The 10,968-nt window shown below is 44.7% G+C and overlaps 1 protein-coding gene across 1 annotated transcript in view; it reads left to right on the top strand.

Moving 5' to 3' along the window:
• The first annotated feature begins 274 nt into the window (after positions 1-274).
• The window catches only part of SLC6A2 (solute carrier family 6 member 2), a 154,469-nt gene continuing 143,775 nt past the window's right edge, over positions 275-10,968 (top strand). Inside the window, exon 1 of the mRNA XM_075008453.1 lies at positions 275-575. Coding sequence (XP_074864554.1) covers positions 275-575 — 301 coding nt within the window. The remainder of the gene's footprint in view (positions 576-10,968) is intronic.

The following is a 10,968-nucleotide window of genomic DNA, read 5'->3' as shown; positions in this document are numbered from 1 at the left end:
CTGCGGGCCTGACCTGGGTGGAACAGCGGGGCAGCAGGTGCCGGGAAAGCGCCCGGAGTCGGTCGCCACCGCGAGGAAGAGCCGCCCCGGTTCCCCCCCCCCCCCCACGCTCATTTGCATGCTCCACTCCGGCCGCGCCGGCTCCTGCCACTATAACACCGGCGGGCTGGTGAGCGCAGAGTCGCCTCCAGTGGGAAGTGTACTTCCGTTGTCTCGTCCCCCCCGCCCCCCGCGTTCCCCCTCCTGAGCGCTTCTGCCGCTGCTCCGGGCCAGCATGAACAAACAGAGCCAGCCCGAGCGCAGAGTGTCGGCGGTGGCTCCTTCACAGGACTGCTCCGGCCCGCCGCCCCTCAAGAAGGACGTGGAGCTGATCCTGGTGAAGGAGCAGAATGGGGTGCAATACACCAGCAGCAGCCTCCTGCCGGCCCCCTCCAGCCTGCACTACAGCGCCGGGAGGCAGCAGGACAGAGAGACCTGGGGCAAGAAGATCGATTTCCTTCTCTCCGTCATTGGATTCGCAGTGGACCTGGCCAATGTCTGGAGATTTCCCTACCTCTGCTACAAAAATGGAGGGGGTAAGAGTACGATTTACTGGGTCTTTCCCATTCCCCGAGCTATAGCTTTTGCAGAGTGTAGTGATGTTTTCACAGAGTTTCTGGCTTTTGTGTGTGTGTGTATTACATACAGTACCGGCTGAAATGACAGCTGCACTGTGTCTCTCTGGTCTCCACTTAATGATCTTTCCTTAATTTCACTGGCTAATGGGTATCAGGCCCTAGGGCAGGGAGCACTCTCTCATCTAGGTTAGAAACTCTGTTCCTTTCCTACTTGTCGGCAGAATATATGCATCCAAGCTCCCTTGCAGTTTATTCCACAGAAATTGATCAGATAAGAATTACACTCACACAGGCCTCTGAGTAAAAGTTTTGAACTGAGGCTACTACCCTTGACAGCCGCTTTAATCTTTTACAACTGGTGTTATGTCTGATTGCTTTTTTTTGCAAAAGATCTCAGAGTATAAAGGAAAAAAAAAACTTGTGAAAAGTAAAGGAGCACCTGGAAAAGTTGTAGTTTGGCCAGTGAAAAGTTTCTGAAGGAGACCGCTTTTGTTTTGGATTTGATTTCCACTATGCAGTATACAGTCTGAGGAATTTTTTGTTTTGTCTATAATGGGTAGAAGATTTGTCAAAAATTAAAACCCCTTTTACGCATCACTGCTGGGAAAATAAACTCATCCCTAATTGTATCTATAGAACAATGAGGCCTCTTTCATCACTGTGAAATTTAAGGTGCAGCTGCTTGTGATGATTCCCCCTTCTCCCCACACACTGCAGTGGAGTAACACCATCTGTGGGTGCCTACAAACCACACATAGAACAGACCACATTTACCAGCTGGAAGACTGTTTGCCTGAATGTTCAATGCTATGGGTAGAGGGAAGGCTGGGTAGAAAGTATGTACTGTGAGACACAGCTATTTATGTCTCAGTGATGTGGTTGCTTGGTGATAAAGACCAATGGTTTCATATTGGTAGCATAAAGTCTTTCCTATGAAAAAATGCACTGTGCGGGGAAAATCCCACTCCATGCAGATAGCTGAAACTGAGTTGTACACTAAGTAATTGCACCTCTTCTATCTCTGCCTTAAAACTTCAGCTGATAAGTAGTAAGAGCTTTCACTTAAAAACTTAGCCGACCTTAATACCATCAAATCTTTGGATGGGTATCAGGTAAACAAACCATCCTGCTACCAACATAGATGTTCCAGTTGTTTAACATCTGAAAATAATAACCCTCAAATATACTTTGATTCAATCCAAGGTATCTCAGACACTCCAAGAAACTGTGGCATCATGCAGTGTGTCTTTGTAAGGGTTATTTTTGGTAGGTGACCCTCGAGGGTGTATCCACATCACCATCCATGCCATTCTGCTTGTATGCTCCATTTGAAGCGCTTCTGTTTGTTTAGCAGTCAGTGGACAGAATGTATTTTACTGCAGGGTGAGAGAGGCATCATTCTCTATTTCACAGTAGAGTAATAGAAAAATGTAAATTTTACAATGGTCAAACTCCATGATTCAGAATCACTTCTATTGAGATTCTTCACCCTTTTCCTTAGGTAGTCTGCTCCTCATTCAGGACAGGGGTACAGGATTCTGTATATTCCTCTGTGTTCTGTGAGCTTCACATTAGCTGTTTATTGTAATTTCAGCCAGGACAACTTAGAGATGGCTAGCTTGCTTTTCTGAAGGGAAAAAAATGAGATGGCAGCAGGTATGGGCCTGGCGTTTTAGAGGATTGTGTCTGTTGGACATGATCCCCTGATTTAGTTTTCAGTTTATATAACTTTTAAAAAGTGGCCCTACTGTTGAAGTCACTGGTAATATGCCTGGATGATACACTCCCATAGCACACCCTGAGATCACCCACTCAGAAGCTTTTGCTTTCCCCACTTGCAGAAAAGCGAAATGAGGGGCAATGCCGAGAGGCTCTGAAAAACTACTGGGCCCCTGAGTGCTGCAGAATCTTCGGAAACTCAGACTGGCTATGCGCTTTGGCATGGAGACTGTAAACACTATTTTGCTGCCTATGGTCCTCCACCTTCCTCCCTTAACTCTCCCTCTTCCCTGAACACAGTCTTAGGAGCACAGCTCCTCCTAGCCTTTCAGAAGGTTTTTATTGTGGAGTGTCAGCTTCTGTGAGGAGGGCAGTCACTTAACCAGGGCTTCCTTTAAGAGATGTTCTCAGCATGGAAGATAACCAGGGAGGGGCTGCCTCAGAACCTGTCCCAAGCTGAGAACCAATGTGCTTTTCTATTGTGGCTGCAGGTTGCAATCACTGCTAGATACTGAACATGGTTTGTTCACATCTATGCTAATTGCTCACACCTAGGCAGCAGTGTATCCACTCAGTGTTTGGGCATAGCACTGTTGCTTAGCACAGATCAGGGCTGAGGAGTGGGAAACAAAACAACTTAGTGGGCTTGGCTATGACCTTCTATCTAGTTTTGCTGGACTGTTGTGCAGTTGCTTCTCTGGTGTTTGAATGCCAACACCATGTGTGATATATGCAGTGGATTTGCTTGGTGCCAAAGTAGAAGCTTCTGTTACAGAAAGCTGAGCAGAGGAGACTAAGGGTGGGTGAACCTGGTTTACATAGTTTCAAGCTAACTTTTCCTGTGTGAAGATTGGCGGCACATTTGGCCATAGGAGGGTGCTTGTTCCATAGGCATTCCTGCAGCAAAGGTAAAGAGGAGTGCAACTCAGCACAGAGAAGTGCCTTCTGGCTTTCACTCACATCTCTCCATCCCTGTGTACCATAGGTATTCTCAAAGGTTTGATTTGCAAATACAGCAGCACCTGTGAAAGGTGCAATTGTAGGAGCAAATGCTGCAGAAGAGAATCACACTAGCATTCTAGTGAGTTCTGCTGACTCAAAATGAGCAGGGATCATATAGACTTGCTGGCCTACATATCCATTCAGGAGATGTCACAGGCAGACATACACAAAAACACAACTGGAAAGCAATCAAAGAAAGTGCTACTGTTACCAAAATAGCTTTAGGTTTGGCTGCTCAGTTAGCCAGAAGTGTCATATCAGCTTTGATTTCTGGTGTTGGTGATGGCACCCATTGAATAGAATGTCCAGAGACTTATTTTAATTTTTTTTTAAATATTCAATACTAGCTTCTGTTCTTCTTTTTGATGTTTTTAAGATTCTCCTTAGATTATCTGATTGTACAGGGGAAAGAATAAAACTTTCTCTACAAAGTGTGCTGAGCTTACTAAAGAGCTAGAGCAGCTTATAGCATTTTGGGACAAATATTTTTATTTTTAAGCTCTACGTTCCTATAGTGGCTTTCTGGGAGGTAGTGAGTTCTCCCAAATGCCAAGACAGAACTAAGCCACTCTGGTTTTATTCTTAAGGCCATGATTTTTGGATTCAGAGTAGTGTGTGATACTTGGGTGAACAGAATTATATTCCCATTGCAAAATCTTTCATCTGTAAGGCAATGCTAGGGGCTCGCTGCAAACAGGAACTTCCAAGCATATGAAAGACCCTTCCTGAAAGCATTATGTGGAGGAAAATCCCCCTATGACAATGGGAAGGGGGATTAAGTGTGAGTCCTGTCTGGGTTCCTGTGTTACTCTGAATAGTTTATACATTGTCATTGAAAACATTACACCCTAGAGCCTTTCCAAGCTTGTAAAATACATGATGTCAAAGTGAGAGCACTTGTAGGAAGCAACATGCTTTTTACAAGAGCAAAATCTAAACATCGTACACACTGGCCTCTCCTCAGTCAAAGGATGTGTATGTGTATTAGCCACATCCTTGAGTTCCTTTGTCAGGCAAACTCCAGGGAGTTTCCTATGTAATAACTGTTGATATGGCCCCTAGGGGCTAGAACATAAAATGCCACATAATTAAAAATATTAGCTTTAATAGGAGTACAGGGTCATACTGCTGGGTGGTGTTTGATTCACTATGCATGTTCATAAACTGCATCACTGAAGCTAAAAATAAATAAATAAAAATGTGTTTCTCTTCTTCCAACTCTCAATAAAATACCAGCAAAAGAGTAAGAAGAACCCTCTAGCATTGGAATGTTAACGAATTTTAACATCTGTGGTTTTGTCATGTCTTTCTGAGTGACTCCAATGGGATTTCTGCACGTAGAGTGTAGAATATAATCTTGTGTGAGCAGTTAAACCTATCAAATATCCTTCAACAATACGATGAAAAGCAAATCAAAATTAAGAAAAAAAAACTTTAGCAAGATTTAACAAGTTCGAGTGTTCATCTTCATTTTGCTTACCAGCGGTCACTGATTTTGCTTATCTTTCAAAAGATAGCATTCAGTGTCAGCCACAGGTAGTTTGAAACAGGCCAACGATTTATTTAAGAAGAAACTTTTAGTGCAAGTATACTGGTCCTGATCCATCACTCACTGATTTCAGTGAGTGCAGAACCAAAACCACTGTATAATCTAAGCTAATTTACTCTGTGACAACAAAAATTACATACAGATAGTAAAGAGCTTTCATGGGACAGACCAACTGAAGAAGACTTCCTACCATGGGGTTTCCAGTGCTCCCTGCAACTTTAAGACTGGACAGAGGCAGGGAGCATAGAGCTGTAATTGCTGTGGACAAGGTGTCTCCCAGGGCCAGCTGGCCAATGCCATGGAGGACTTATCTATCAACAGCAATTGACAGATTCCCCCCTCCCGCCCCCCACCACCCAAGAGCATCCACACATGATTTCTGTCAACAGAATCTATTGAGAAAAGAATTCTGCCTCATGGGGGGAAGGCATAAGGTGGCTGACAAAAGTGCCATGTTCTGTCAATTTACTGTTGACAGAATGCATTTTTTTTGTGTGGACACTCCATGAGTTTTGTCAGCAAAACTCTCTAGCTTAAGAGTTTAGACTGAGACCAGTGAATGAGTGGGTCTGGCATTTCAGCTTGGATAAGGACCCAAAAATTAGGAATCTTATCCAAACTGTACTGATCTCCTGGATCCACTTCACTAGGCTGCTCTACTTATAAGTTTAACCCTTCTGTTAATGTCAAGTGCCTGCCAGAAGGGCCGGGTTCAGCTCCTAGAGGGTTCCTGTCAAGGATACAACCATCTGGCTCGAGCCCCCACCCAGTGGCCTGGGACAATCTCACCCCACTTGCTGGGTGCCTGTAAGGCAGTTCTCCCCCCCGCCTTGCAAGCACAGAGTCTAAGATAGAAACAGCTTGTTTAATGACCATAACCTACCCCAAGTTTACAGTGACACATGCAGTGTATCTAAGCAAAGGAGAGACAAATCCCTTTTACAAGATACCATCCCCATATGCTATAGAACCAAGTCTCTTGCTGGGGCTCTTGGAATTTACCACACACACCATTACAGGGTGTACCTCTTGCAGTGTAGTCCCAGACCCAGAGCCCACAGATACATCACCAGGGCAGTACTAGCTGTCCACTTGTCTGCAGCATCCCAGTGATAGCCTACCGGCCACCCACCAGTCATGCTGTCCACCGTGCCTTCTACTGGCCACCTGCCATCATCTATGACTGCTGCTCCTCTTACCAGCCACCCACCATCATCACTCCCTTACCAACCACCTACCAGCATCTACTGGGGACCCCTATGAGGCAGATCCCTGTGATTTCAGCTCTGTGGGGCCTCAGTTACCACTCCATAGTTTCAGCTCCTAATATCTCCAGCATAAAGTTTCACAAAAAGTATAGTAGGCAGGTTTTATCCTTCAACAAATGGAGAGAACTAGTCAAGCTAGACTTACAGCTGTATGCCCAAGATATACCCCCCAAAAAAACCCAACACACTCAACAAGCACATTCAATTAGTACCTTTTCTTTTCCCTGACTCACAGTGCTTGGAACCAGGGAGCCCTGTGTAATCGATGTCTTATATGTCTGTGGCGACTGCCCTATCCCCCACAACAACCCAGAGCATTGGTGAGATCCCACAACTCCCACACTGAGTGTCAGCATAAATTGTGATTTTACAACAATGTGTTTACAATAGACAAAATCTCATGGCTTACTTGCTGCCTATTAGGCTTTGCCCGAAAGATATCACACATGCACCCCTTTGATTCTCATGCAAATGATCTCTGGGAGACACATTCCTCCCAGCCTTCAGCAGCATTGCGTTCCTGCTGCCACATTCCTTACATAAGAAAAGAATTTCTCATGTGGTTTTTAGAACTTCCTTTTTCAGATACACTAGAAATATAATTAGAACTTTCTAATCATACTCCAGCACTTCCATTTTTAAACAAAACCAGGAGAAGCACAAGGGAAGGAAAATGAAAACATGAACCAAATGTGCTAAACTTTCAAAGGACACCCACCTGCTATTGGGATTTGGTGCTATTTTGCCCATGTTTGCAGTATATGCTATTAAAATGGTAACAATCGATTTTTAATCCTTAATTGTGTATGATCTGTTCCTTCAGTCCCATTCAGCGTGGTTAGAAAGGCACATCTGCAATCTGTCAGCAGAACTGATGACTAATCAGGAACTTTAGGCTTGTTTATTACATGTCAACCACTTCCTTAAACAAAAGCATGAAGCCCTAACTGCAGTTACTAGAAAACCATTATTTTCTTTCTGTAGGAGTGTGGACTGGGTCTTCTCCCTGAACAGATCACAAAAAGGATTTATTAGTGCCAAAACTGGTTTGCTTTACTCAGTCTCACTGACCTCAGGATAATCTTGAATAGATGTAGCTACAAGGCATTTCACTACCAGTAGCCTGCTGTTAAATATCAATCTCCAGCCTGTCGGAAGCTCTTCAAGGAGGGATGTGCATGTTTTCAATTCAGACATGATTTAGCTGGAAATTTGTATTGCCCAATATTGCCAGCTCTCATGAATCTGTCACAAGTCTCACTATAATTATCGTTTTCCTTAAAGCCCCAGCCAGGAGTCAAGTAGATGTATGATGACTTCAGCCTGCATTCTAAAGGAAAAAAGTAAGATTCAAGCTCTTGTAGGTGTGGAGACTTCAAAATGTGACCCCTAAAGACTAAAAAGCAGAAGACCAATTAAAAAACACTACATCTATTACATATAACCAATCAAATTATTTGTTTGTGAACCCAACTGATGATTTTTGAATATTTGGGGTTAGCAGTATTACTGGCATCTTATCATTTATATGAACTTTCGCAGTACCCTAAACTCAAAAGTCAGAAACCCCAACTTATACTATGTAGGGATTTGATCTCTTGAGACAGGCGGAATCAGTTATTCCTTCTCAGGTCCAGACAATATCTACTAAGTATCAGATGTAAGTAAGCAGTGCCACTCTAACCTATAGCCCCACAAGGCATGAGCCTGGGACACTGCAATTCTAGGGCACCACTGTGGTGAGGTAACAAGACTGATGATCAAATGGAGGATACGCAGGAGGGAGCTTGCAGAAGCATATGGGCAGAATCTGGTTAGCTGCTGGGCTGGTGAGCTTGGAGAAGAGTTGGTTGTGTGTATGCTAGAGTTCTGATGGCCTGCCAGCAGGGACTGAAGAAAGAAGTGGCCATGTGGCTCTGAAAAGAAGGGGTTGCTGTCATGTGGTGGGGACATTGCAATTCCTTAATTTGTAATCTTTTTTCAAATCTGCCATTTACATGATACACTGGGACCAAAGACTTATGAACACACTACAGAGCGGGCCAGGCATAAAGTTTTGAAGAACCTGTGGGAGTTCACTGGCTTGACACAGCTTTTCTAATAAAACTTGGATACAGTACTCTGTATTAGGAAAGCAAACTTAACTACTACATTTGAATCCAAAAATGTTATTGCTCATTGAGGCCCACTGCAGGGTAAAGCTTTCAGTGAAATTAAATTAAGTTCCTTCAGATGTTGATTATAAAATGTTGAGGGAATACAAAAGACAATACTCCAGGTTACTGTTCTTTGACACAAAAAGTAGGGAAAATCAGGTTTTTAAAGGTGTGGTTCATTTCTATGCTAAAATATACTGGGCTTATCTACATTTTGGGAGCAAGGGAATTTCAAGTTGTGTGGGTATTTCAAAGTGCCTGCAGCTACACTGCTTGCCACTGCTTCAAAGTTAGCAACTTTGAAGTTTGTGCAGCAGGAATTATACTGATGAGGTGCTGAATATGCAGCGCAGAGCCTCATTGCTGTTCTCCGATCGGGCTGATTAACATATCCCCTTTGAAGGAGGAAGCTAGTATAGACGAGTTACTAATTATTATATAGATATGTACAGTCCTGGAAATCAGTCAGTCTAAAACACTGGGGATGAAGAGCAAAATGGACATTTAAAATGTAAATGTATGGAAATACTAATAAGGATCTGGTGACTGATCTCACAATTCCATGCTTACTAGTGAAAAGTCTGAGCATGATCAATCTTACCAAGTAGTTTGGATCACAAAGAAAAGTGCGTAATAGTGTAACAAGTCTTTTCTCTTAGAAATCTGAATTCAAAATATTCTAGAGGCTGTGTCCCATTTCATTTTGTTTATGAACTGCGTGAAAACTTTTAACATGAAAGTTAATATTAAAAGGCTGTAATCACTCTGTTAATTAATGCAAAATATCGCCTTATACCCACAAGGGTCACACCAATCAATCATACCAGGCATTACTCAGGATGTAGTTGCTTAACTTCTTTTGACGTCATTTTTGGCTAATAGATGCATTATAAACTACCAATATAAATAATATTCCAAGTTTATGATAATCTAAGTCTAAAGGTGCTAGATATTCTGGAAAATTCTTCAGGGTTCTATTTGGCAGTCCTCACTCAGTGAAAACATCCCGTTGAATACAGGCTCATAAGAAATGTGTAAGAGGTCAGGCCTCAGACTTTAAGTACAATGACGTTACAGGAGAACCTCTCTAGTCCAGCACAGTCTCATCTGGCAACATCCCCAATCCGGAATGATTTTAGTTAGCTGGACAACCACTTCTCATGAGTGTGGCCAAGTTTCCCATGGTTTGTGTACAACCGCCAGCCCTGGCTTTCAGTGTCCTATGCTGTTAGTTAGCTGTAATCTACCCTTAAATGTCTTCTAAGAGCCCAGTAAGTTGTGGAAGTGTTGGTAATGCTGCTAGACCCTACGGTGGTCCAATAAATTCACTCATTTGGCACTGGGCAGGTCCAAAGAGTGCTGGACTAGAGAGGTTCAACCTGTACCTGCTTAAGGAAGGAGTGATCAGACCTCTAAATAGACAGACAAAGCCAAGGACTACATATTTTAAATAAAAAAAAAACCTCTTGCCAGAGGTTTGTAAGATAAATTAATTCTAATAAGGTTCAAGAATTTTGAGGGGAGGGAAATCTGGGGAAAAAGGACATACTTGAAAGCAAAGCATTTCAAACTTCACCCACTGAAAGCAGTAGTTTTCTTTTTTGTTGTGAAGGTTGGTCAAGAACTGCTGATAGCCCCACCATTGTGGAAGCACTCAGGGACCTCCTAGCTCTAGAGTATCATCTTGTCTACCTGCCAGAAACTGCAGTAACTTACTATGGCCGCGTCTACACTAGCAAGTACATTCGAAATTAGGATCGGAAGACTGAGCTCTTTCGAAAGAACCTGCGGAGTGTCCACACACACCCTGCGCTCTTTCGAAAGTAACTTCGAAAGAACTCCTGTGGTCTTTCGAAGTCAGTCCTCCGTTCCTGGGATGGGAAGAGTGCCCTCCTTCGAAAGATAATTTCAAAAGAGAGCAAGTGTAGACGCTCCGCAGCCCCCTTATTCGAAAGAGGGAGTCCTCCATGGTGGCAATCAGCTGGCAGGCGGCAGTGCCACTCACAGCACAGACGGAGCTCGATGATTTTAGCATCCAGCTGCGCTTTAAGAGGACGCGGGCTCCCAGAAACCCTCAGGCAGGAAGCTGAGTGCGTGCAGCCAGCAGTGAAGCCACGCTGCTCTGCAGCTCACCAGCCCCCGCAACGGTCAGCCAGTCTCCCACACCACCCGGACCCATGGCCAGCCACCCGGACCCCCGCCCACCCCAGGGGCCCTCCAAAGACACGGGGAAGTTGTCCCAGGAGGCGGGCCAGGCCCTGAAGCGCCGAGCCACCTCCTGGACAGAGGCCGAAATCAAGGACTTCCTCTCCCTCTGGGAGGATGAGGAGGTCCTCCAACAAACGGGGGTCCGTCGCCACAATGCGGTCACTTTCCAGTGGCTGGCAAAGGGGCTGCTCAGCCGCGGCCACCCCTCCCGCACAGTGGACCAGGTCCAATCAAAGGTAAAAGAACTGCGGCAGGGGTATTGCTGGGCCCGGGATGCAGCCGGGCGGTCGGGGGCAGCCCCCACAACTTGCCCCTACTACCAAGAGCTCCACCGCCTCCTGGGGCCAAAGGAGGCCAGACCCCTCACCATCTTCCTTGACATGTTGGTCAGTGACACCAAGCCCGAGACGGTGACTGAGGGTGAGGAGCACCCAGGGTCGTTAGCCAGC

The sequence above is a fragment of the Carettochelys insculpta genome, chromosome 14 (genome assembly GCF_033958435.1).
Source record: "Carettochelys insculpta isolate YL-2023 chromosome 14, ASM3395843v1, whole genome shotgun sequence".
Taxonomy (NCBI): domain Eukaryota; kingdom Metazoa; phylum Chordata; order Testudines; family Carettochelyidae; genus Carettochelys; species Carettochelys insculpta.
Note: the sequence above shows the minus strand (reverse complement) of the source record. Positions and strands in the feature narration are given on the sequence as shown.